General features: G+C 38.5%; 2 protein-coding genes across 9 annotated transcripts in view; one reads left to right on the forward strand and one right to left on the reverse strand.

Annotated features, from left to right (window-relative positions):
* Positions 1–7,252: 7,252 nt before the first annotated feature.
* Positions 7,253–12,848, reverse strand: LOC144321956 (uncharacterized). Of its 2 annotated transcripts, none has more exons than XM_077911313.1 (3): positions 12,029–12,848; positions 8,153–8,264; positions 7,253–7,650 (listed from the first exon to the last, which is right to left on the reverse strand). In XM_077911313.1, the coding sequence occupies exon 1, from the start codon at positions 12,738–12,740 to the stop codon at positions 12,201–12,203; it is 540 nt and encodes a 179-aa protein (XP_077767439.1). In that variant the 5' UTR covers positions 12,741–12,848; the 3' UTR covers positions 7,253–7,650; positions 8,153–8,264; positions 12,029–12,200. The 2 variants fall into 2 exon arrangements, with proteins under 2 accessions (XP_077767439.1, XP_077767440.1); XM_077911314.1 differs by having other exon boundaries at positions 12,101–12,812.
* Positions 12,301–27,835, forward strand: part of DMXL1 (Dmx like 1) — a 126,597-nt gene continuing 111,062 nt past the window's right edge. For 3 of the 7 annotated variants that reach the window (XM_077911306.1, XM_077911307.1, XM_077911308.1), the window contains exons 1-2: positions 12,616–12,867; positions 27,620–27,745. In XM_077911306.1, coding sequence (XP_077767432.1) covers positions 12,781–12,867; positions 27,620–27,745 — 213 coding nt within the window. In that variant the 5' untranslated portion in view covers positions 12,616–12,780. Of the gene's footprint in view, positions 12,545–12,614; positions 12,868–27,619; positions 27,746–27,835 lie in introns of those variants that run through there. The other 4 variants (XM_077911310.1, XM_077911305.1, XM_077911309.1 and 1 more) reach the window with 4 other exon arrangements.

Raw genomic sequence — 27,835 nt, forward strand, 5'->3', positions numbered from 1 at the left:
AATGTTAGAGAAATTACTGCTTGGCCTCTCCTCTAGGATTTTTGTGGTTTCAGGTTTCACCTATGGGTCTTTAATCCATTTTGAATTTATTTTTGTGTTTAGTATAAGAACATGGTCCACTTTTATTCTTTTACATGTTGCTTTCCAGTTTTCCCAACATCATCTGTTGAAGAGATTGTCTTTTTCCAATCGGATACTCTTTCCTGCTTTGTCAAAGATTAATTGACCATATAATTGTGGGTTTATTTCTAGATTTTCTATTCTGTGTCATTGATCTATATATCTGTTTTTGTGTCAGTAGTATACTATTTTCATTAGTACAGTTTTATAATATAACTTGAGGTCCAGAATTTTGATGCCTCCAGCTTTTCTTTTCTTTTTCAAGATTGCTTTGGCTATACAGGGTCTTCTGTGGTTTTATACAAGTTTTAAGATTGTTCTAGTTCCATGAAAAATGCTGTTGACATTTTGATAGGGATTGCACTGAATGTGTAGATTGCTTTGTGTAGAATGGACATTTTAACAATATTCATTTTTCCAGCACATGAGCATGGGATGTTTTTCCATTTCTTTGTGTACATTCACTTCATTTTAATATAGCTTTATTGAGACATCATTCACATGCTATATAATTCACACTCCCTCTTCAAAAAGGATTTGCATCCTACTTTGTAGAAACACTTGAAGACTATTAAGTTGAAACTTTCTTGCTTCATCTTCACCCACTCTAGCTAAAGGTCTTTATTTCTACATTTACCATTTCCAAGTCCAATCCCTCCACCCTTCATTCCTTATATCATTGGTCTTTGCTCCATCAAGAATCTTATAAATCTATTTGTGTAAGGAGCTAGCTCTTATATGGGCTTTTCCAAAGGAGGCACATACAAAGGGTGTGACACAAATGGGGTTAGCTAAGCCATGTGGTCAGACAGCAAGAGGTCTGGGCAGGGCATGATTGCTAAGTAGACCAAGATTGCAGGGCTTGGCAAGCTTAGGAAACTGAACAGGCTTTAACATCTCTTCCCAAGGTAGTAATCGAGGTCAAAGAAACAAACTAATTAGATTCTTCGGGACAGTGGTCCAGAGCCAGAGCTAGAAAGGACTTGTTCTCTGACTGAATAAGCTTAGAAACCACTGTCTTTTTGTCTACTTTAGTCCAGATATTCTCTAGTTAGTACCTCTCCTTGTCAGAACCTTTTAGATACCAGAGAAATTCAACCACTTCTTAATCCTTAACAAACAAACAAAAAGATTTTTAAAAGAAGCATGGAAAGAAGGGGAAAAAAGAAAGATATTCTGTCTCTATCTATTCAAGAGCTGTCCTTGGTCAGCTTATATTCAAAGGTTGGTTGGAGGATTAAGTAGCTCACAGTGGGCTAATTCTTCCGAGCCTGGTAATGTTCCTTTACATTTTTAAAAAAAGATTTTAGGGCAGACCCCGTGGCACAGTGGTTTAGCGCTGACTGCAGCCCGGGGTGTGATCCTGAAGATCCAGGATCGAGTCCCACGTCTGGTTCCCTGCATGGAGCCTGCTTCTCCCTCTGCCTGTGTCTCTGCCTCTCTCTCTCTCTCTCTCTCTCTGTGTGTGTCTCAATAAAGAAATAAAATATTAAAAAAAAGATTTTATTTATTTATTCGACATAGTGAAAGGAGGAGCATGAGTGGGGGAGGGGGAGCAGAAAGAGAGAGAGGGAGAAGCAGATTCCCCACTGAGCAGAGAGCTTGATGTGGGGCTCAAACGCAGGACCCTGAGATCATGATCTCAGCTGAAGGTAGACACTTAACTGACTGAGCCACACCAGACACCCCAGAGTCTTGTAATTTTCTTCAGTTTTCTTCTTTCAGGACCCAGCTTGAGAAGAGGACAATATATAGATACAAAGGCAAAGACAATTTATAGGTATTGCTGCAGCCTATACTTCCTTACATCCTTCTTGTGGGTTCCTGAAGGTCACCAATGACCTCCTAAAATCCTAAATCCAATGCTCTCTTCTTGGACTTGAATTCTTTTTACAGTCTTTTCTCTCTCTCTTTCTTTCTTTCTTTCTTTCTTCTTTCTTTCTTTCTTTCTTTCTTTCTTTCTTTCTTTCTTTCTTTCTTTCTTCTTTCTTTCTTTCTTTCTTTCTTTCTTTCTTTCTTTCTTTCTTTCTTCCTTCCTTCCTTCCTTCCTTCCTTCCTTCCTTTCTTCTTTCTTTCTTTCTTTCTTTCTTTCTTTCTTTCTTTCTTTCTTTCTTTCTTTCTTTCTTTCTTTCTTTTTTTCTCTTTTTTCAAGAACATACTTCTTAAAGATCTTCCTATGGTTCCTACATGACCCTCTCACCCACCTGACTGCATTAGAGGAGTTGACTCCTGACCACTACTAGGGATTCACCAAACTTTAACTCTTCATTCTTCACTACTGCCTTTCTTCCCCCTCTCTTCCCTGGAAATTACTTCCCTGCCTCGGGGTCAACTCTTGACACTTACTGAATATCTCCCAGTTTTGTATTACTAGCTGTATAATCATTCCTGGGCTACAATCCCATCTCTCTATGTCTCACCCTGGATGTCCTATGATTACTTCAAATTCAAACACTAAAATCAGTCTTGGCATTATCCACCTAAAAAGGCGTGTCCTGCTATTTTCTCCCCATTTTTTACTACTTTAGTAACATGTCATTTCCTCAGTCACCCAACTCTGTTGGTCAGCAGCCTGCTTCCATTCTAACTCTTCTATGAGAAACTTTCAAAATCTCCTACCCCTTTTTCTCTAGGACGAAATTTTTCTAGGCAAACAAATGTATCATTATAGATACCCAAGTCATTATATACAGGAGAAAGTTAGAAACATGTAAAAATACCATCCTGTGTTATTTTTTAAAAAGATTTTATTTATTTATTCATGACAGACACAGAGAGAGGCAGAGACACCGGCAGAGGCAGAAGCAAAGGCAGACGCTCAACCACTTTAGCTGCTCAGGTGTCCCCTGTGTTATTTTTTAATTTCATTTTTGAAAATACAAGCTTGATAAGATTTTTTTCAGAACTTTACACAGCAAAAGTGACTTTTTTTCATATGTAGCAAAAAGGCAGTCTTTTATGTACCTCGAGTTCCTAAGATTCAGGAAGCAAAAGACCTTATCTACTGAAAATCCATTATTGATTTGGATAGATGTGCTTTAATTAAAACACTATTTACAACCTGGAGAGCTCTCTCTCTTTTTCTAGGTGCTTTTGATCCAAGAACTATAATCAAAAGCCTCTGCGCTGAAGATATGGCAGTGTTCTTCCAGAACGCAGGGAAAGAAACGTACTCTGACCATTTGAATCTCTAGCAATTTCAGGAACAGATATAAGGGTTTTTACAAAGCTGCTTATTGAATTTCCTTCCTAAAAAGGTTCTCTGTTTCTTTGCTATAAAGAAAAGGAAAAATCAGCAGATGAAATCCATTCCTCATCTCTGCTTTTTTCCATTTGTTCAGAGCTCTAACAGATGTTTTCCTATGGAATTAATTTTCTACCTGGTGTCTATACTTTTACTTAAAAAAAAAAATCCTACCTGCAGCAATTGTGCCAAGTTATGTAGAGTTATATATAGAACACTTTTCAGGAATGGTATTCTTGGCTTTTTTCCTATCTGATGTTGTTCTTTCTGCTGATTCAGATGATAATATTTTCCAGAGGTTCTGGGAAATTAGGACTCTCATGCTGGTTGGAGGGTAAGTTATTGTTTATTAATCTTGGGATTCAAAGTGACAGAAAGATAATTAAAACTCAAACCCATTTAAGAAAGAAAAAGCAGATGGGGAAGATTTGGGAATCACATAATTGGGCAAGATCAGCATGAAGTTGGACTTGACCAAGAGTTCAAGTGAGGTTTTCACGACATCTACAACATTCCTGTCAGAAATAGAATTTAGCTCTACTTTTCTCTCTCTGTTCTTCCCTAAAACACTCAGTCATCATCTACATTCAGAGTTGATGGTCCTTTCCTTGAAAAATGCAAGTGTCCTGGGGCATCTGGGTGGCTCAGTCAGTTAAACGTCTGCCTTCAGCTCAGGTCATGATCTCAGGGTCCTGGGAGTCAAGCCCACATAGGGCTTCATGCTCAGGGGAGAGCCTGCTTGCCTGCTTATCCCTTTCCCTCTGCCCCCCGCCCCCGCCCCCCGCCCCGGTCTTGCTCTCTCCTAAATAAATAAAATCTTAAAAAAAAAAAAAATGCAGCGTTCCCTGCTAGCTACAGCAGAAAAATCCCAGAGGATTCTGACTGACCCAGTTGGGATCTATCCCTGAGTCAATTACTGTGGCCAGTGAACCTAAAGTGAGGCAGAACTCCGATGGGATTTTGTAGATTTCTGTAGTCTCCCTTAAAGGAGCTTTCTGATGCTTGCCAGTCCCATTGTCATGAGAACTATCAGTGCCATTCCCCAGCTTTGGTGTAGTACCCTGGAGCCTAAGCATCAACCAGAGAGAGGCAGTCCAGATTGTGTTCATTTCTTGTTTCACCCATTCTCTCTGGTATCTATTTCTACTTCCCTAGGCAGAAAGGGGGGAAAATAAGGATATCCTCTCAGTCCCCTCCTTTCTAAATTTGGGATTATTTGAGGAGACTTATGATTTGTCTGTAACTTTCAAGGATTGCTTCTTGGAGATACAAGTAGAGCCACACTAATCCTGAGCAGAATCTTGGACTTGTGCAGTTGGCCATCACTTTTTCTCGTTTATCTCATGTGGTTGTTACTGACAAAATTTTGCTGTTTCTAAAAACCAAACAAAGTTGTTTTTGTTATTTAATTAGATATTGGTGGATGCTGTGTGACCCAGCTTCACTCTCATTTTTATGCAGAAATAGCCTCATTTATGGGGATCCCTGGGTGGCTCAGTGGGTTAGTGCCTGCCTTCGGCCCAGGGCATGATCCTGGAATCCCGGGATCAAGTCCCACGTTGGGCCCCTTGCAGGGAGCCTGCTTCTTCCTCTGCCTGTGTCTCTGCCTCCCTTTCTCTCTGTGTGTGTACGTGTGTCTCTCGTGAATAAATAAACAAAATCTTTTAAAAATAAAAGAAAAGGAATAGCCTCATTTATATTGTATAATTAAAGGGGCCATTATGTGGTTCTTACCTAGACACAGATTGCTTCAAGGGCACTTTGCTATGTTGTCTGAGGCAGAAAAGAGGCTGGCAGTTTCTTTTGCTGGAAAATTTCATGTTCTATTTCATCAGTGATTCCATAACAATACATGACTGAGTGCAGGCATAGTTCCTGACAAGCTTTGTTTATACTCTAGTTGGGGAAAAAAAAACTATTCCCCCTCTGCACACACCTTCTGTTTTCTTTGCTTTCAGAATATTTTGCTATTTTGTAATTATTCCTTCCCATGCTTGAGAAACATTCCTAGTACTTCTGTTTATTAATTTACCTTCCCTATCTCTTCTTACCTTTTTAGCTAGGGAGAAGTGGTGGGCTCTGATGATTTCCAAATCCTATTCCCCATTCCTCTTTTTAGTAAGAATATTTTTTAGAGACGTTTTAGGTTCATAGCAAAACTGAGAGGAAGGCACAGGGATGTCCCAAATAGCACTGCCCCCACACACATATAGCGTCCCCATTATCAACACCCTCCACCAGAGTGATACATTTTTTATTTATTCATGAGAGACACAGAGAGAGAGGCAGAGACATATGCAGAGGGATAAACAGACTCCCTGTGGGGAGCCCAATGTGGGACTCATTCCCAGGACCCCAGGATTATGACCTGAGCCAAAGGCAGATGCTCAACCACTAAGCCACCCAGGTGCCCCTCACAATGTCATAAAGTTGGAAGGATACAATGGGTAGCCTTTTTAGATTGGTTTCTTTCACTTAATAATATACATTTAAGATTCCTCCATGACTTATCGTGGTTTAATAGCTCGCTTCTTTTTAGTACTGAATAATGTTCCATTGTCTGGATATACTGCAGTTTATTTACATATTTACCTACTGAAGGATATCTTGGTTGCTTCCATGCTTTGGCAATCACAAATAACATTGTCATAAATATCGTGCAGGATTTTGTGCGGAGATGAGTTTTCAATTCCTTTGGGTAAATACCAAGGAGCACAACTGCTGGAGCATATGCTAAGAGTATGTTTAGTTTGTAAAAACCACCAAACTATTTTACATTGTGACCGTACCAATTCACAGTCCCACCAGCAATGAATGATATTTCCTGTTGCTCCATATCCTCATTGGTGTTGTTAGTGTTTCAGATTTTAGCCATTCCAATAGATGCATAGTAATATCACGGGTTGTTGTTTTCTTATTATTGAGTTTTAATAGTTCTTTGTATATTTCATTTAAGAGTTCTTTATCAGATGTGTTTTTTGCACATATTTTCCCCCAGTCTATGATTTGTCTTTTCTTTCTCTTGGTATGTCTTTCACAGAGCAAAAGTTTTTATTTTAATGAAGTCCACCTTATCCACTGTTTCTTTCATGGATCACGCCCTTGGTGTTGTATGTACATAAGAAGTCAACATCAAACCCAAGGGCATCTGTTTTTTTTTTCCTATGTTATCTTCTAGGAATTTTATAGTTTTATGTTTCACACTTAGATCTGTGATCTATTTTTGAGTTAGTTTGTGAAGGGTTTAAGGTTTGTCTAGATTAATTTTCTGCATGTGTTTGTTCAATTTTTCAGCATTTGTAGTACAGACTATCTTTGCTTCATTGTATTGCCTTTGCTTCTTTGTCAAAGATCAGCTGATTATATTTCTGTGGGTCTATTCCTGGGCTCTCTATTCTGTTCCATTGATTTGTTTGTCTATTCTTTCACCAATACCACATTGTCCTGATTGCTGTAGCTTCACAGCAAGTCTTAAAATTGGTTAGTGTCAGTACTTCTACTTTGTTCTTCTTCTTCAGTACTGTGTTCACTGGTTGTGTGTCTTTTTCCTCTTTATAAAATTTCAGAATCAATTTGCCAGTACCCACAAAATAAGTTGACAGGATCTTTTTTTTTTTTTTATTTTTATTTATGATAGTCACACAGAGAGAGAGAGAGAGAGAGAGAGGGAGGCAGAGACACAGGCAGAGGGAGAAGCAGGCTCCATGCACCGGGAGCCCGACGTGGGATTCAATCCCGGGTCTCCAGGATCACGCCCTGGGCCAAAGGCAGGCGCCGAACCGCTGCGCCACCCAGGGATCCCAACTTGACAGGATCTTGATTGGGATAGACCCTTTTCTTCATTACTTTTCCAGAGTCCATTGACCTCAGGTTGCTTCTGGCTAAACAAAACTTCCTGCTGCTGTCTGCCATATGGCCTCTCCCTTCTACACTCTCCTCACTCCCTTTTTTTTTTTCCCAAACAAAAGGTCTCACATATTTATTACTAAACCAAGCTACTAGTGCACAAGTATAAAACAAAAGGAAGAGGTGTTCTCCCAATAAAACATGTCCAGCTATCCAGATGGTAGTGATATTTTCAGTGATATAGTAAGATGTAATTGACCTTAAAAGGGCATAGATGAGCACCATCTCATGTATAATTCCTTAGAGACCCGAACTGGTGCTTCTCCAATGTCTCCTCTTGCTGTTGTAATTGGTTCTACTACCAATTTTCATCCAAATCCATTGATTTTGGGACAATTCCACTTTTGTCTCTTTGCCAGGAATTGCTTGATCCTCAAAATCTTGGGAGAAGACACAGCAGAGTCAACAACACACACCCCACAATGGCAGAGAAAGCAAATGAGAGCAAAATTACATCTCTTCTATTTCTGCCTAATGAAAACTCCAATAGGCAGGAGGAGAGTCACAGTCAGATTAAAGCCACAACTCATCTGTATGACTTACTTAATTCCAAGACTTTCCTAGAAGTATTTGCCTTTAACTAAGTGAATATCTACCTAATTGGTATACATTTTTCCTTGTGTGTGTCTTCCCTCTCCACTCTTAATTCTTCTGCTTGGGTTGGAAAGAACATGGAGGAAAAGCTGACTTCTGTCCCCAGTGCTCTTATCCCTACTGTAGAGGCCTTTAGAAACGCCCCCCGCCTCCCATCAACTCTCTTGTGTGTTGGATAGAAGGGGCCCTCCCAGCACAAAGTTGTGCTCCTCTCCTGCCCTCGTTAATTTATTCTAATTTATAAACTTTGCCCCACCTGATCTGAGAAAGGAGCACTGTGCCTCTTACCTGCAGCCTTCTGATGCAGTCAGTGAAGGGAGAGGGTTTGGGAGTGGCCCAGTTGGAGGGTGATCTTGCTGGTTTTGTCTCATGTTTTTGTGTTTGTGTTCTCTGGCATTTGCTGAGAGAGAAAAGAACTGTGATCAAAGCAGAAGGAGGTGGGAAAATGAATCCAAACCTCAGTATGCCGGCCCCACCCCACAACATTTCCCTTAGTGGTAGGAAAGTATCAGAAGGTTTTTGGCTGGAGATGTTTATTTTATTTTTCAACAAAGTACGGTCTTTATAGTTTGGGAGTGGGTCAAGGTAAAGAGGTCACACCTTTTCCTCTATCTTTAAGAAGGGGAAAAGAAAAGTATTCGGGGAAGATGGTTCTTTCTCCTAGAAAACCACTGGAGATCCAACTTAAAGAAGTCATCTCATCTTTGTGTCTCACCTTGTCAGCAAGGAGGTAAGTAGTACTCTGCTGGTATTCACTTTGGGATTCAGGGGTCTTTGGAGAGCACTTAGAGGGGAACTTTGCAGCCCAAGAAATCTGAGTTCAAATCCTTGGGTGGTGATAATGATCCAAATCTAATATAACCTTGGGCAATATTTAGTCTCTTTTTTTAGTTTAGGTTTCTTCATTTGTAATATAGAATTTATTGAGATTTAAATGAAATAAAATACCCATGATAGTGTAGAGTGGGTGCTTAATAAATAGTAGCTTTTATAAATAACTGCCCTTGAAGGGCTTATGGGGGGAGAACTCTTAAGCTGAGCAAGTGAGTGTGAGCCAAGGAGCATTGAATGGCCATCTCCAAATTTTAGAGGTATTAGAATTAACTTTTTTATAGTAACAATATTGCAAATGATGGCTAGGGTCCTATTTCATTGCTCGACTATCTATTTAACCTGTAATATCCCTGAACGATTTTGCTATAGCAAGGTTGCTGTTGCTGTTGCCAGTACAGGCAGATTCCTGGGTCAGTTGGTGTCTTAGATGTACAGACACTCTCATTTTATTTTTATGAACCAGTAAATTCCAAATGGTTGTGTGAAAGTCCAGCAACATAGTCCCCCTGATTCAGCCTTAGTTATAGGATGAGGGACTCTGTTTACCTCCAATCTCATCTATTGAGTATTGGCTGAAACTCTTATTGGTGGCTCCCATGGCACAAGGACTGGAGAGATAGGAATTTATATTAATGAGTTTAGGATGAGGGTGGCAGGGAAGAGGGTACTGACAAGGATTTCAGGAAATCAGAAAGTGAAGAACAGGCACGAATACTTCTCAATCTGGGTGGGCTTCCTATAAATATATATGTTCCTTTTTTTCTCCCAGGATCTCCGAGGTTAGCCTGTTTGTTGTTTTTTACACTGTCACTACTTATTGAGTCTAATTAAATTCCCTCTTCCTCTTTGAGACTGGAACTTCTGCATTGTTCAATGGTTAACTGTATTCAGCTCTGCATTTGTAGTGTGAAAGCTCCCATAGATAATACCTAAATGATTATGCATGGCTGTATCCCAATTTAATTTTATTTATGGACATGTAAACTTTATATAATTTTCACATAGCATTAAGTAATATTCTTCTATTGATATTTTCAGCCATTTAAAAATGTAAAAAAAATTTTTAGCTCAGGGCTGTATAAAACCAGACACTTGACAGGAGTTGCAGGGGAAGAAAAAAGATAAGTTACTAGCATTCAGTTGTTTCAATGAAACAGTTTATCTACTGTATATCAAAGAAAGGTTGTTTAATGGGCAATTTAATAAAGTAGAAGTATTTCTGATGAATAAGAAGCAAAAGAATACATTTGCTTTTCATTAGGTATTGTAGTGCCACGGTTTTAGATAGACTAGAATGTCCTCGGAACATCTGTGACAATTTCAAGCATCCCTGGAAAGTGTGATTTGGACTGAGGTTTGACACTATCTGGAAAACCTTAAAAAGAGTAAAAATACGTTGAAAGGCTAGGTTTATTTAGTAATAATGATAATAATAATAATAATGGCTAATATCTACTGAATTCTATGTGCCAAACACTGTTCTCATTTTTTAAATAAAATTATTTGAGAAAGTGTGATGAGCATGAGAGTGTGATCATAAGCAGGGGAGAAGGGTATAGGGAGAAGTGGACTCTCTGCTGAGCAGGGAGCATGATGAGGGACTAGAATACAGGACCCTGGGATCATGACCTGAGCCAAAGGCAGACACTTAACCAAATTAGCCACCCAGGCACCCAACACTGTTCTCATTAATCCTCATGATAATTATATAAAGAAAATCTACTACTATTTCTTGTTTATAGATAAGTAAAGCACAGAGATTAAATAATCTAAGAGGGTGGTAAGGCTAGGATTCAAATTCAGGTAGTCTCACTTAAGGTTGAAGGAATTTAATAAAAACTAATAGATGTAGTGAGTTGCAGAAATGAAAATGGCAAACAAAATGTTGTTGATAGGTTAAACTTGCTGATTTTACAGATGAGGAGAGTTAGTCAAATCTTTCCAAGGTCGTATATAGCTAATGTGAGATCAGGAGTAGATTTCAGATTTCCTAACTACTAGGTCACTCAGTTTCTTTTATTCTGTTGTACTGCATGCCCTTGAAAACCAAAAACTGATCAGGATAGAATGAGTAAACATGTTGGGCCACATACAATTTTCGTGGGACACAGAAAAACTTCATTTAGAATCTAAAATATAAAACTGACTTAAAGCCACTTGGAATCAGATTTCAATTAATAATTAAAATAGAAATTAAGTTGTATGTTAGATCTCAATAAAATGTTTTTTTTTAAAGACAAATTAAGTTTTAAGTCTTATTGTTTTAAAGAGATTGGGACAAATAATAGAATCCATTTACATCTTTCAAATTAAAAAAGAGGGGATGGCTCTTAAACTTTTTTTTTTTTTTTTAAGATTTTATTTATTTATTTATTCATGAGAGACACAGAGGAGTTAGAGACACAGGCAGAGGGAGAAGCAGGCTCCATGCAGGAGCCTGATGCGGACTGGATCCCAGGACCCCAGGATCACGACCTGAGCCAAAGGGAGACGCTCAACCACTGAGCCACCCAGGTGCCCTTAAGCTTGTTTTTAAAGTAAGTTTCTATTGCAAAATAAAGGTACATCGCAAACATTTTTGGCAAAGCATAAAGAGATAAAACTAATACCCTCCCATCCAAGTATTAGTATGAAAGTTTTTTTTTAATGCCACAACAAAAGTATATAAAAATCAATTTAGCAATTTTTAACAAACTACTCTTTTTAGGTGGAGAATTCCTATTTACATTCATCGATTTATCATGTACTCAACACCTGCCCTGGAACAGGCGCCGCGCTAGACACTCAAGATACAGAGACGGAACGGACAGTCAGAGGCTTAAATATATGCAAGTAAATGTATAAATAGACTTTGATCAATAATAACACAAAACTTGTGTCTGAATATACTGAAGGTATCTAGCTGTCGCAACTGTTAGAGTAATCATTTTGGATTCCTTAGTTTTTGTTTTTGCGAAACAAACTCTCAACCTAGGGCTGGCGCAGTAGTGGTACGAGCACTACTTCAAAACCTATGTTAAGGAAAACTTAGCCGAAAACGCTTCACTTTAACAGTTGTCGAGTATTAACGTCTTCCAAAATCACCCTGCTCAGCGCGTCGGAAATGCGCGGAAAGCTGGGGAAACCATGACGCCGGGACGGAGGACGCAAGAAGGGTCACTTCTATTTGGAGTCCCCGAAGGGCCGCCTCGGGGAGCGGTGCTTGTCGGGACTTGTAGTCCAACCAGAACGGAGGACACCGCAACCGCATTTATAATGCACTTCTTCCTTTCAGGCTTTCCGACCCGACGGATTAAGCCCTAACCTAAAGCATAAGCGGAGTATCCCCACCTCGTTCTAGGCTCGCTGCGTTTTCTTCTAAGCTCCTTTCTGCTCAGCACTCAAACCGACGGACTCACTCACCAGCCTCGAAGGGATTGGCCCGTCCTCCACTGGTGGGCGGGGCCGAGGCGGACTGGCGCTCGGGATTGGCCAGCATCTGACTAGACGAGGCGTTGGCTTCTCACACTTGCTGATCCGTAAACTGTGGTAAAGAAGTGAGTCCCTTCCCGCAGTACCCCTCTCCGCCGCGCGAAGTCTCGCGGTACTTCGGCCGAGGGGACCTAGCGACGCGTAGTGAGCGGCAAAGGCCAGTGGGGGTGGCGGGCACCGGAGCCGGGAAGGGACAGGTCAGACGAGGAAGGCGGGCGCGCGTGCTGCCTGCGCCACTGAGGCTGGGACTGGGCCGGCCGCCCCGAGCCCAGAGGAAGCGTGCGGACGGCGCGGCCCTGCCCCGGGGAGTCGGCCTGGGGCGTCGGCCCTTGAGTCGACCCGGAGCTTCACCTGGGCCCGCGCGGGCTGTGACAGGTGCGCGACTGGCGCCGCGCGGCGCCCTCTCCGCGGCCCGCCCCCTCCGGGCCTCGGCCGCCGGGGCTCGGGATGAGCTGCGGGCCCCAGCAGAGCGGCTCCGGCTCCAGGCGCCTGTCGCGGCCGCCGTCGCCGCCCAAGAGCGGCCGCCGCCCCTGAGGGAAGGAGGGAGGGACGCGGCAGCCGACCGGGGCATGAGCCGGACGCGGCGTCCGTTGCTGGACTAAGGCGCGGACATGAACCTGCACCAGGTCCTGACCGGGGCCGTGAACCCCGGGGACCACTGCTTCTCGGTGGGCAGCGTCGGCGACCAGCGCTTCACGGTGAGTGGGGGGCGGGGGCGGGGGCGGGGGGCTCCCGCGAAGCCCGTGGCCGGTCCGCGCCCGGAGTCAGCCGGGGTCGGCCTCGAATCGCGGCGCCCAGGCCACGAGCGCCCGCCCGCTCGCCCCCCTGGGGTCCCCGGGCCCCGGCGCTTGAGAGCCAAAGGAGGTGGAGACATGTCCGGCATCGAGGCACTGAGTCGGACCTTAGAAGGTTTTGTAGGGTTTTTAAAGTTTCTGGTCTGATGTCCGTGGACTCGGGTGGTTTTTACCAAAATAAAATTGTACAGAAATTGTTGTTGTGATGTGTATGGGGGCTTTTCCTTACCCTGTTCTGTAGGCTTAATTGGCCACATTTAGAAGTAGTTGCGATTGCTTTAATTTCTTGGTACTAATTTAAGATTAAGTATCTTTGTAATTCAAAAAAAGTGGGTGTCTTAAAACAATTCCTAATTGCGCTGAGTAAACAATGTTTTCATTTGCTTCGTAGTCACCGAGGAATAACTTTGAAAAGAAAAAGAAATATGTTTTTAGCAAGTAATTCACTGCTGTCATCCTTTGAATTCCGTATGTAACAGTTTAGGAATCCTGGGAAACTTTTTTATTTTAGATTGCGCACATTAATTACTAAGACTTGCTTTACAGCTTTTCAATAAAACTCTTCTGGTAATGTTATAGGAATTTCGTATCTGAGTTGTGCTTCTAGATCTGTGACAACCAAATACTTCGCTCCCAAAGTCTGTGCTTCGACTCTGGACAGATTCGTACACACCTTAGCTTGCATTTGACACCAGCAATTTTGAGATTCTTTTTTTTTTTTTTAAGGTTTTATTTATTTAATCGAGAGAGAGAGAGAGACAGAGGCAGAGGCAGAGACACAGGCAGAGGGAGAAGCAGGCTCCACGCAGGGAGCCCGACGCCTGACGTGTGGGACTCGATCCCGGGTCTCCAGGATCACGCCCTGGGCTGTAGGCGGCGCTAAAGCGCTGAGCCACCAGGGCTGCCCAATTTTGAGATTCTGATGCTAAATGTTAATGAAGCCTGAATATTCAGGGGAAGCGTGAACTCTGAGGGTCTCTGTGAGTTACTATAAACTCCCTGTAGCTGGACATTGCTTTCTGCTTTTATTACTAAGAGAAAAAATAAACAGCATCCTAAGGAGGTTTTCCTAGTGGGAGATTACTGGATGGCGACATCTCCTATAGTTACATGAAAGCTATCTCCAGTGCAAATTCTTTAATTTATTAAAAAAAATTTTTTTTAAAAAATTTATTTGATGTAAAGAAAGCATGGTGCACAAGCACGGGGAGCGACAGGGAGAGGGAGAAGCAGGTTCCCCGCTAAGCAAGGAGCCTGACTTGGGGCTGGATCCCAGGATCCTGGAATCATGACCTGAGCCAAAGGCAGATGGTTAACCATCTAAGCACCCAGGAGCCTTAAAAAAAAAAAAGAATTATTGGGGATCCCTGGCTGGGTGCCTCAGCGGTTTAGCGCTTGCCTTTGGCCCAGGGCTTGATCCTGGAGTCCCGGGATCGAGTCCTGCGTCGTGCTCCCGGCATGGAGCCTGCTTCTCCCTCTGCCTGTGTCTCTGCCTCTCTCTCTCTCTGTCTATCATGAATAAATAAATAAATCTTTAAAAAAAAAAAAAGATTTTATTTATTTACTTGACGCAGAGAGCAGGGCACAAGGAGGCGGTGGGGAGTGGGAGAAGCAGGTTACCCCCGGCTGAGCAGGGAGTCTGACCTGGGACTCTGTTGCCCTGGGATCAATACCTGCCTGAGCTGAAGGCAGATGCTTAACTGGCTGAGCAACCCAGGTGCCTCTCCATTGTAAATTCTAACAACTTTTTCTAAGAAGGCCTTTGGAATCTATGCCATAATGTGAACTTCAAAGCACAATATACTGGCCTACTTATCACCTAGATGACCCCTCTGAGTGTATATAAAATCTTGGTGAATGCCTCTGTGTTATTTTAAAGAAGAGGTGAGTTAATGTGCCAGAAACTGTATATGGTTATTCTACACTGTCATGTAGCTTCCTCTGTGGTCTTATTTTAAAATCTATTGCCCTAGACTAGACCTTTTTTTTTTTTTTTTAAGGTTTATTTATCTATCTTAGAGTGTGTGTGTAGGTCTTATTTTAAAATCTATTGCCCTAGACTAGACCCCCCCCTTTTTTTTTAAGGTTTATTTATCTATCTTAGAGTGTGTGTGTGGTCTTATTTTAAAATCTATTGCCCTAGACTAGACCCCTTTTTTTTTTTAAGGTTTATTTATCTATCTTAGAGTGTGTGTGTACGCAAGCAAATGTGGCCAGCATGTAGGGGGCAGAGGTAGAGAGAGTGAAAGACTTAAGCAGACTCCACCCTGAGCCCAGCAGGGAGCTCGATCTCAGGACCCTCATATTACCACCAGAGTCAAAACCGAGAGTGGAATACTTAAGTGAGCCACCCAGGTGCCTTTCCATAGACCAGACTTTAATCATCTCCTACCAAGCCTACTATAGATTTCTCCCAGATCTCAGGAAGGATTCTAGTAAATTATATAAAAATAATGTGATTTTTTTTTGTTTCGTATAAAGAGGTACAAGTTCTCTGTAATTTGGGTGGTAGTTTAAGGATTAATGATCGACTTCTTCCTTTATACCTAGTCTATCCTTGACTCTAACATTATGTTGCTAGTTCTGTTACAAATTAAGTTTCTTGCCTTCAGTTTCATCCATTTCCATCTTAATTTTCTCTCTTGAAATTGCCTGTATTTGTTGTTTACACAATGTATTTGTTGTTTACTCCTTGAATTCTGTTTTTAACCTCTTCTGATTTTGACTTCTTTGGTAGAAAGATAGCAAACATTAATGGTAGGTGATATCCTTTATGTAGACTAAAAAAATCTCTAATTTTCAGTTTTACTTGAGGGAGGAACAGGAGATCTTGGAGGCCCCCTTGAAGAATGATTTTATTCTTTTGTGAAGACATCCTGTGTTTGTAATTCCTCCCTTTGCATGTTTGCTGATAATTTACCTGTTCTTGTTTTGAAAGATTACCAGAAATGAGATCCTGTTTTTCAAAGGAAGTCTGACAGGTTTTAAACAGAAATGAAATTGAATGCCAGCTCTCATGGATTCTAGATTTTATTTAATTTAATTTATTTATTTTGGATTCTAGATTTTAAAATATATACTTACTAATACAATTTGTCTAAGTATTAGTAATACTTTTACTCCTTAAACTGGCACAGAATATTTTGACTTCCTTCTTAGTAAGGGAACTTGTAGTAGGCAGTGACTATGTCTCTTATGCTGTCAAGGCACTTTATTTGTACTTTCGTTATATCATTAACCAGTATTGCCTGTGTCTCCCAAGACTTCATTATGACCATCTACAACAGTGATTAAGGTACTCCATTAGTTGAGTTATTACTTGTATTTGATTTCCAGCCTAGTCCCTTATAGTTAGTTATACATCTATGAGCAAGTTCTTTTAAATTCCTTTTTTTCTCATCTGTGAGATTGGGCCAAAGTGGTATCTATTCATAGGGTTGTTACATAAAAAAGTACTAGGTTCTAATTTCATTATATATGTGAAACTCTCAAAAATGTTAATTATTATTATAATTAAAGTTTTACTTATTCTAATGCTTGGCATTTAAATACTGGTTGAATTGATGAATAGTAGTTACAGAAGCCTTATTGCAATATAATTAAAAGTCATTGTGTTTTAAAATAGTTTTAATAATTTATATTTGAGTCCAAATAAAATACTTCTATTAAAGTTCCTTTAAGCTTTTTTCAGTCACATATTATGCATTTTACCCTCAATATCAGGTGAGCAATGGTTTTCCTGTACATTAAATAAAAATTCTTTATTTTTTCTTTCTTTACCTGAATGCTTCCCTCAGTCTTTTTTACTTGTTTATTTCCTGCTATTCTTAGAGTCAGGATATGTAAGCATACTGGTTCTGATCTGTTGACAACTTTTGTTTTTAGAACAGAAAATATTTTGTTTATAAAAGAGGCACAGATAATTTGAATCTAGATTTTCTAGTATTCCTGTGGATACTGATGACATATGTGCTTTAATATACAACAGATTTTTTTCATTTCATACTTTATAGTTAGTGTTGAGACTCTGTTTCAAATGAAATGAAAGAGGAAATTTACAAGAGACAGGCTGTGTTAATATTTAGGACTCTGTCTCTAGTTTGGAATTTAAACATCTCTGCTATAGGAGAGAAAGCAAAGATGTTAGAGCTCCAGATTCCCGTTTGTGTTAGGCAACCCAGTGTTCACAGCCAAGGGGACCCATATTAGAAGTCGAAAGACAGCAGCTATCTGGGTGTTGGTAGAGAAATGGAGGGTGCATTAGCATTCTTCCTTCTCTTGCTGTCATGGTAAACATCCTTTTTGTTTTGTTTTGTTTACTCTAGGGAAACCTTTGTAGGTGGGTGGATAGAAAGTTTTTTTTTGTTGTCTGTTCTTTTGAAGGGGATTTAATGGGTCTTTGTAAGTGGAGAGAACACAGGAGGAAAAAGTTTGATACTATTTACATCTGGAAAAATATTTTTGAGGTACTCATACCCCATCACAACTATTATATCAGATTTCTTTTTAAAAACTGGCCTATTTTAAAATATTAGGGTTTAAATAGTATTGAAGTATCTTTAAGGTTATTGAAGTAATACTACATTTCAACATTCTATGTTTAAAAATGAGAAAAGTGCTAATTACAACACTTTAAAATTCAAGTCATTTAATCAGGAAATATACCAGGAAAAAATTCCTTGGAATATTTACCTGGTATGGTTGGTTAGAACCGAACAGCAAGAAATCCAAGTGTTTCACAGAAATCACAATATTTCCAAATTCAAGTACCAACTGTTATAAACTTGTATAATTTTTGAAATTTAGAATATTTGAGAAGGTTTTCTGCCACAACTTAAAGTTAAAAATCATGATTATATGCTTGATAGCACATATATAAGCTCAGTTCTTCCTGTGCATCTTGTTTAGTCTCAAAATTAGTAAACCTAATATTATATGTGCCTAGTAAGAGAATTTTCATTTGCTAATTTAATTTTCATTGATTAGTAATAGGTTGTTCTGATTACAGATCTTTTGACAGAACTAACTAATGTATCAATTGTAATATATACATGTTAATTTTGAAGACCAAATAGCATGGTAGTTTATTTAATAAATCACTGCTGTCCTTATTCTTTTGATAATGTTACACAATGTAGTCAGGACACCTTGAAGTGAGATTTTAAGAATAATTTAGAAAAATCTGTCAAACTAGTTTTATATTTGGGTTTAGAAATGCTATGTATCAGGGGCACCTGGTAGCTCAGTGGTTGAGCGTCTTCCTTTGGCTTGGGTCATGATCCTGGGATCCAGGGATCGAGTCCTGCGTTAGGCTCCCCACAGGGAGCTTGCTTTTCCTTCTGCCTGTGTCTCTTATAAATAAATAAATAAAATCTTAAAAAAAATACTATGTATCATATTACTTAGATTTTTCTTTAAACCAGGATGATGGATTATTTTAAAAAATTCAGTGGTACATAGCTCACTTTAAAGCTGTTTTCCCTGTTTTTGGGAGAGAGAAGGCTTGGTGTACTTCCATGCTTATTATGTCATCATATTGTATAAACTAGAGAAGATTGAATTAATTTTAATAGTCTACTAGAACTATGCATAAGAAGATATGTCTATTTTAAGTAATTTTTGAGTGTCTATTTTAAGTAATCCAGTTTGGATTATCTGTATAGACTCATCTCTTTCTTTCCCCACCTTTATTGAGATATAGTTGATATATATCATTGTGTAGGTTTAAGGTGTATAATGTGATGATTTGATACATGCATATGTTGTGAAATGTTTATCACAATAAGGCTAGTTAACATACATTTTACTTCGTTACCATTTTGTTATTATGGTAAGAACATTAAAACTTTAATGTCATACCAACTTTGTAGTATATAATACAATATCATTAACTACAGTAACCATGCTGTACATTAGATCCCTGGAAACTATTTTACAACTGAAGTTTTTGCGCTTTGACCAACATCTCACATTTCCCCCACTCCACAGCCCCTGGCAACCACCTTTCTGTTCCTATTTCTATTAGTATCATGTTTTTAGAGTCCCTGCATAGGTGGAATACATATATAGTGTACTTTCACTGTTTGACTTATTTCACTTAGCATTATGCTATCAAGGTTGTCACAAATGCCTGGATTTTCTTCTTTTTTTTATGGCTGAATACTATTCCATTGTGTATATGTACCCTATTTTCTTTATCCATCCATCTACTGTTGGACACTTAGGTTGTTTCCATGTCGGCTGTTGTGAATAAACACTTCAGTGAATATGGGAGTGCAGGTATTTCATTGAGATAGTCATGTCATCATCTTTGGATTTATACCCAAAAATTGGATTCCTGAATCATGTGCTAGTTCTATTTTTAATTTTTTTAGGAACCTTCCTATTGTTTTCCATAGCATCTATATCAGTTTACATTCCCAACAGGAGTGCACAAAGAATTTCCTTTGGTCTACATCTTCACTAGCACATTATCTCTTGTTTTTTTGATGATAGTCATTCTAATAGGTGTAAAGTTTAGATTTCCCTAATACTTAGTGATGAACTTTTTTTTCATGTACCTACTAGCCACTTTTATGTCTTTTTTCGAAAAATGTATGTTTAATTCTTTTTTTTTTAAATAATTTTATTGATTTGAGACAGAAGAGAAAGAGACTATGTGTGAGTATGAGTGGTGGGGAGGAGCAGAGGAAGAGGGAAAAGCTGAGCAGGGAGCTAACCAGGGCTGATCCAGGAACCTAAGATCATGACCTGAGCAGAAGGCAGATATTTGAGCCACCAGGTGCCCCCTTTACCCTTTCTGAAATCAGGTTGTTTTTTTTGCTATTGAGTTGCATGAGTTCCTTACCTACTTTGGATATTAACTCCTTATCAGAGATGGTTTGCAAAGTTTTCTCCCATTTTATAGGTTGACTTTTACATTTTGTTGACAATTTCTTTCTTTTATTTTTCTTCTTTCTTTCCTTTTCTTTTCTTTTCTTTTTTCTTTTTTCTTTTTTCTTTTTTCTTTTCTTTTTTCAGAAGCTTTTTAGTTTGACATAGTCCTGCTTGTTTAGTACTGCTTTTACTGCTGGAGCTTTTGGTGTCATATCAAAAAAGTTATCGCTCAGACCAATGTCAAGTGGAGCTTCTTTTCTGTTTTCTAGGAGTTTAATAGTTTCAGGTCTTACATTCAAGTCTGTGATTCATTTCGAGTTGGTTTTTGTGTATAATGTAATATAAAGGCTCAGTTTTATTCTTTTGCATGTGGATGTGCAGTTTCTTAACACCATTTCTTGAAGAGACTGCTTTTGTTGAAGATTAGTTGCCCATATGTGTGTAGGTTTATGTCTGAGCTTATAATTCTGTTCCTTCTGTTCATGTGCCTGTCTTTATGTTAATATCATACTGTTTTTGATTACTATAGCTTTGTAATACAGTTTGAAATCAGGCAGTATGATGGATCTTGCTCAAGATTGCTTTGGATACTTGGTGTCTTTTGTGGTTTCATATGAATTTTGGAATTTTTTTTCCTGTGAAAAATGCCATTAGAATTTTGATAGGGATTGCATTAAATCTGTAGATTGCTTTGGATAGTATGGACATCCTAAGAACAGAGGATATTTTGTCATCTATCTGTGTCATCTTCAGTTTCTTTAATCAGTGTCTTACAGTTTTCAATGTATAAGATCTTTCACCTTTTTAAAATTCATTGTTAAGTATTTTACTTTTTGGTGCTGTCATAAGTTGTTTTCTTAATTTCTTTTTTGAATAGTTCATTGTTAACATATAGAAATGCAACTAATTTTTGTGTATTGATTTTGTATCCTACAACACTGCTGAATTCATGTATTCAAATTTTTTTTTTTTTTTTTTAGGTAGGATCTTTAGTGTTTTCAATATATCTGGTTAAGTATAAACAGATAGTTTTATGTGTTTCTTTCCAGTGTGGAAGCCCCCCCCCCCCCCCTTTTTTTTCCATGACTAATTGCTCTGGCCAGGACTTTTAGTACTATGTTGAATAGAAACCATGAGAGTGGGCATCTTTGCCTTTTTCCTGATCTTAGAAGAAAGCTTTCAGCTTTTTACCATTGAATATGGTGTTCATATTGTGGGCTTGTTATATATGGCCTTTATTGTACTGTCCTTGAGTCCCAGTGATGAATCCCACTTAACTATGGTATATAATCTTTTAAATATGCTATAGAAATTGATTTGCTAGTATTTTGTTGAGAATTTTTGTATTTATGTTTATCAGGGATATTGGCATATAATTTTCTTTTGTAATTGTCCTTGTCTAGATTTGTGACAATGTAAAGCTGGCCTTGCAGAATGAGTTTGAAAGTATTCCCTCTTCAGTTTTTTGGAAGACCTTGAGAAGGATTGGCATTAATTCTTCAAATGTTTGGTATAATTCAGTGGTGAAGCCATCTGATCCTGGGCTTTTATTTGTTTGGAGGTTTTCATTACTGATTCAGTCAGTGTATTACATTTTCACAGTTTTAATTTCTCAGAGAAAGTATTAGTGGTGATAATGTGCAAAAACTAAAGCTCTTGAGGTGGGGGATGGGAGGATGGTTAACCTCAATATTTTCTTGAGAGTGCAAAGAATTCCTGAGACCAGAGAGTCTGAGAACCATTGCTTTATAGTATGCCATTGTCTGATTATACTACAGCTTATTATATATTCCATTGTTGGTGGATGTTTGACTTGGTTCTACTTTGGAGTGTTTATGAATAGCTACTAATGTTCTTATTTATGTGTTTTAGTGTACATATGGACACATTTCTGTTGGGTATAAACTTAGAATTGCTGGATTATTGAGTAGGCATGTGTTTAGCTTTGTAAAGTAGTCATACTGTATTAATTTACTTTCCTATCAGCAGATACAGGAGTTCTGGTTGCTTCACAGTCCAAATAAGAGATTCTTAATTATGGGAAGAAATTAGAGAAAAATTATTAAATTGATGCCAGTGTTTGTTTATAAGGCATCGAGTGATAGTATAACAAAGGAAGTAAGAGCTTGTCCTTTTCCACTAGTTATAACTTGGCTTTAGTCTTACTTGGCCTCCTACTGGCTCTGAAACTTGAGCCCATTACTTAGTCTGTTTAAGCCTAAATTTCCTTAACACTAACATGGGGTGGTTACCCAGAGTACTTCACAGAATTTATTGTAGGGATTAAATGGATTACCAATCAAAAGCACTTAGTACTGGCCTTGCAGTATGGTGCCAAAGAGAAGAAAACAGGTCCAGAAGACTATAGTGAGTGAAAGATAAAAGAAAGTGCAAAGAAGTGACAGTATTTTTTTGTTTTAACTTTGAAAATAATTATTTAGGTTTTAGTAGTTTTCATTACTACTTGGAAAATAACTATTTAGAAATAATTTCATACCTAGAAAAAGTTATAAAATAAAAATAATGTAAAGAACACCCATACTCTCTTTACTTAGATTTGACTGTTGGCAGCAATTTACTCTCATTTTCTTTATCAGTTGTGTTCCCTGGTTATGTATATGCCTACATAATTTTTTTGTGAGTCCTTTGAGGATGTTATGTATGTCATAATTCTTTACCCTTACATACTTTAGTTTGATTTCATGATAAGAGGAACATTGTTACATGATCATAGTACACTTACCTACTTTGTTAATTTACATTGATAGACTTTTTACCCAAGTTCGAGTTCTATCAGTTGAAATGACAGTGTTCTCTATAGCGTCCTTCTAGTTTAAGGTTCAGTCTATGGGAGAACATTTAGTTATCATGCCTCTTTAGCATCATATCCCTTTTTCTTTATTCATTTCAAGTGTATTTGAAGACTATACTACTTCCCTCCCACTTTTAAAAAACAAAACTTTTTTCATTTCTCATTTATCTGATGTTTCCTCCTGATTAGATTGAGCTTATGCATTCCTGGCCAAAATTCTGCTTAGATGATGTTGTGTCCTTTTCTACGTATCCCATTTGGAGGTACGTGATATCTGTCATTAGTGATGTTAATTTTGATGGCTATTCAAGGTGTTGCCCATTTTCTGCACTGTGTAACAGATTTTTTTTTCTTCTTCTTGCAACTAATACGCAGTGTGTGAGAGAGGCTTTTAAGACCATGCAGGGCAGCCCGGGTGGCTCAGTGGTTTAGTGCCGCCTTCAGCCCAGGGCGTGATCCTGGAGACCCGGGATCAAGTCCCACATCAGGCACCCTGCATGGAGCCTGCTTCTCCCTCTGCCTGTGTCTCTGCCTCTCTCTCTCTCTTTGTGTCTCTCATAAATAAATAAATAAGACAAAAAATCTTAAAAAAAAAATTAAAAAGACCATGCCAATATCCTGATCCTCATCATCACTTCCCTCTAGATTGAATATCCACTGATGATGATTCTTGCCTGTTTTTTTTTTTTTTTTTTTTTTTTTTTTTAAAGCATCTTCTTTCAGGTATAGTAGGGTATTTTTTTTTTTTGTATTTGCAAAGATATATATTTCCTAAATTGTAGTTTGAGAACTATGAACATCAATATCCACTGGCAGTGCTTGATAAAATGCACTGAGTTTTATGCCTTTCCTTTTTTTTTTTAATTTAAATTCAGTTAATGTAATGTATTATTGGTTTCAGAGGCAGAGGTCAGTGATTCATCTGTCTTTTATAACACCCAGTGCTCATTCCATTCTGTGCCCTCATTCAGGCCCATCACTCAGTTACCCCGTACCACCACCATTGTCTGCTCCAGCAACCCTCCGTTTTTTCTCTACGACTAAGAGTGTCTTATGGTTTGTCTCCCTCTCTGCATTCGTCTTGTTTTATTTTTTCCTCCCTCCCCCTATGATCCTGTTATGTTTCTTAAATTCCACATGTGAGTGAGATCTTATGATAATTGTGTTTCTCTGATTGACTTATTTTGCTTAGTGTAATATTTTCTATTTCCATCATGTCATTGTAAATGGCAAGTTTTCATTTTTGATGGCTGAGTAGTAGTATTCCATTATATACATACATGCACATATAAATATATATACACACACACATATGTGTGTATACATACCCTATCTATCTATCTATCTATACCACATCTTCTTTATTCATTCATCTGTTGATGGGCTCTTTTCATAGTTTGGCGTTGTGGACACTGCTACTATAAACATTGGAGTCCAGGTGCCCCTTCAGATTACTACATTTGTATCTTTAAGGTAAATACCCAGTAGTGCAATTGCTGGGTCATAGGATAGCTGTATTTTCTACTATTTGAGGAACCTCCATACTGTTTTCCAGAGTGGCTGCATCGCTTGCATTCCCACCAACAATGTAAGAGGGTTCCTCCTTTTCTGTATCCTCGCCAGCATCTGCTGTTTCCTGTCTTGTTCATTTTAGCCATTCTAACTGGTGTGAGGTGGTATCTCTTTGTGGTTTTGATTTGTATTTCTCTGATGGTGAGTGATGTGGAACCTTTTTTTCATGTGTCTATTGGCCATTTGTATGTCTTCTCTGGAGAAATGTGTGTCCATGTCTTCTGCCCATTTCTTGATTGGATTGTTTATCCTTTGGGTGTTGAGTTTGTTAAGTTCTTTATAGATTTTGGATTCTAGCCCTTTATATGATTCGTCATCTGCAAATATCTTCTCCCATTCTGTCAGTTGTCTTTTGATTTTGTCGACTATTTCCTTTGCTGTACAAAAGCTTTTTGTCTTGATAAAGTCCCAGTAGTTCATTTTTGCCTTTGTTTCCCCATATATGTTTTCTTATTTCCTTGTCCCTTATCCAAAATTTGTCCCTTATACATCCTTTTCTACTTTGTCCTTATTATTTTTATAACTGTATGATACTCTATAGCAGTTATGAGCTATAGTTTATTCCACTAATCTCCTATACAAGATTTTTTAAAGAGATACGTTTACAAATTCTTGAAAATGAGTGAGAAGTGGAACATAATGCAAATATAGTTTGTCTGTAATAAAATGCATCCTGCATTTATATAGTCAAATAAACTGTAAAAATTTAAATTCTGTAATCAAGAATACCAGAAGATTTTTATTATAACTCCAAGCATAATAGTCAATTTGTGAAGTGTAGACTACAGTTGGTTATATTCCTTTTTCCCCTCAGATAGTAGCTTATTGACATCCATTAGTTACAGCTTTAAGAGAAGAAAGTGAGAACTGAAAGAGATATTCCAGATAAGATCAGTCATTTTCAATTGATTTGAAGTTTACCAAAACTAGAGAGAGAAAGCTTTGTACGTTTTAGTACTGTCACTAAGAGAAAGTCAAATGACAGGCTGTACTAATGTAATACAGCTCCAGCAAAAGAACAAGGGCAATTCAGAGCTTGGTTAATCTTTGAATGATCAAGAGTTAATTGTGAAGTTGGCATCTTCCTCTCTGTAGGGCTAAGTGTTTATTTCTGGGATAACTATGCATGTCTCAACTCTGTAGATGTTTAGTACTTGTATTAAACAGTAATTTTGTGAGGAACTTCAGGATTAATGTAAACTTGATTCAGGAAAATTCAGAGTTGTAGTTGACAAAAATAGTTGCTATACAATATCTGAAAGTAAGTAGACAATTTTAGGTACGGCAAAAGGAAGGCAAAGTTATGAAGACATGTTTTTTATATATGTGTGTGTGTGTTTCAGTTAATGGAAACTAAAATTTTTGCTTAATGAGTAGGAAATCTAAGTTGTAAATATTTATAATTTGATACAATGATTTGGGATACAGTGACTAGCAGTTATTTTACCAAAATTAAATATTGTGGGGGGGATCCCTGGGTGGCGCAGAGGTTTAGCGCCTGCCTTTGGCCAGGGCGCGATCCTGGAGACCCAGGATTGAATCCCACATCGGGCTCCCGGTGCATGGAGCCTGCTTCTCCCTCCGCCTATGTCTCTGCCTCTCTCGCTCTCTGTGTGACTATCATAAATAAATAAAAATTAAAAAAAAATAATGGGGGGGGGGAATCAGTTTCTAAAATATTAAGATATTTAGAGCATTATAAATGAAAATTTTTCTTTAATTAGTTTTTGGAATTCTTGCTAATAGTCTTGTGACAAGCCTTATGATCCTACTGTGTATATTTATATAGGTGAGCAGACCATCATGAGATTTTTTTTTTTGTTTTGTTTTTTTTACTGAGCCAGTTTTTCCACTATATGACGCCAGTACAAGCAGACTTGATTGTCCCTAATTCCTTTTAGGAAAATTCTAGGCAAGCATACTTAACTAGGGAAGTTCTTCTGGTGTCCTAGGAACAGAACTAGATCAAGAATCAAGAGATCAAGATTCTGAAGCCCACTCTGCCACTAAGAAATTATGTCAGCCTGTTTAGGCCTCATTTTCTTGTCTGTAATGTAAGCAGATGTGTTTGTATGTTCTCTCAAATACCTTTCCAAATATTTTTTGCTGGCATGTACAGAAAATTTTGGCTTTGGTAAAAATTAAAGTCGTAAAGTATAAATTATTATTTTCTACATTAAGTAAGGTATGTGTGGAGGTGCAAAAGTGATGAGAAAGAAAATAATTACTTTAAGAACTTATATTTGGATGGGAAAAAGATTGTGATAGATGTTTTATTGTCAGTGTTATACTTCATGCTGGCTTATATAAGTAAATTCCAAGAAGACAGCCACAAAGAAATTCCTGTGGTCTAAGAAGCTAGAGAAAAGGATACAAGAAGAAGTCTGGTTGGAAGAGTCCTGCTAATTGTAAAATTCAAAAAGAGCTATAAATGCTTGCTAAAAGGCTTTGCCTGTTTGGTTATGGTAGCTTTTTTTTGAAGTTAAGTACTTCATTTATGCCATAGGTATTTATAAAGAAGCCCCTTCATTTGGAATTGGAGAATAGAGAACAAGATGCAGTTGAACTCTATAGTTTTGTTTTGTAACTTAACTTGCAATAATGAAAATGGATAATAGGCAAGATACTTTGAAATTGTGATACCGGGATCCCTGGGTGGCTCGGCGGTTTGGCGCCTGCCTTAGGCCCAGGGCGCGATCCTGGAGTCCTGGGATTGAGTCCCACGTCGGACTCCTGGCATGGAGCCTGCTTCTCCCTCTGCCTGTATCTCTGCCTCTCTCTCTCTATGTCTATAAAATCTCAAAAAAAAAAAAAATGAAATTGTGATACCTGCTGTGAAGAATAGCTAGTAATGTGATAGGAAGTAAAGGGAGAGCGGGAGAGAAAGAGAGCGTGCGTGTGTGTGCGTGTGTGTGCGTGCACGCGCACACGCTTGGGAACTAAGACCTGAATGTTGGAAAAAAGCTAGCTAGACAAAGACCAGGCAGAAGAGAGGTAGATAAAAAACACATCGGTGGAGAAAAAATTGATATGCCTCAGGAACAAGCAAGGGCAATATAGGAACAGAGCCAATGGAGGGAAGGAAAGAGTAGCTTGAGATGAGTTTGGAGAGTTAGGACAATAAGGGCATTGAACCATGGTAGGGAGGTAGAACAGGACCATTCAGTGGAGGTAGAAGTGAACATTTTGCAGGTAGGACTGAAATTTGCTGATGGGTTTTGAATATCAGAGGTAAAGGAAATATTCTCAAATAATAGAGATTTTTTTTATAAAGGGGTATTTAAAGTTACTCTGTTAAAACATAATATTTAATGCCATTATTCTACATGATAAATACTTTCTTGACAAGTTTCTCCTTTTTATTTTATCTTTTTCTTTGTCTTTTTTTATTTTTAGGCTTATGCATCTGGATGTGACATTGTTATACTGGGAAGTGATTTTGAGAGATTACAAATAATCCCAGGAGCTAAACATGGAAATATTCAAGTAGGATGTGTAGACTGCTCAATGCAACAAGGCAAGGTTTGTAATCTTGTTATGTGAGATTTGTTTTGAATATACTTTTTTTGTCAGGATAATCTCTATGTATTTCCTGTTGAAGTTGAAGCTTGC

This window comes from Canis aureus, chromosome 10, assembly GCF_053574225.1.
Source record: "Canis aureus isolate CA01 chromosome 10, VMU_Caureus_v.1.0, whole genome shotgun sequence".
In the NCBI taxonomy this organism is placed as follows: domain Eukaryota; kingdom Metazoa; phylum Chordata; class Mammalia; order Carnivora; family Canidae; genus Canis; species Canis aureus.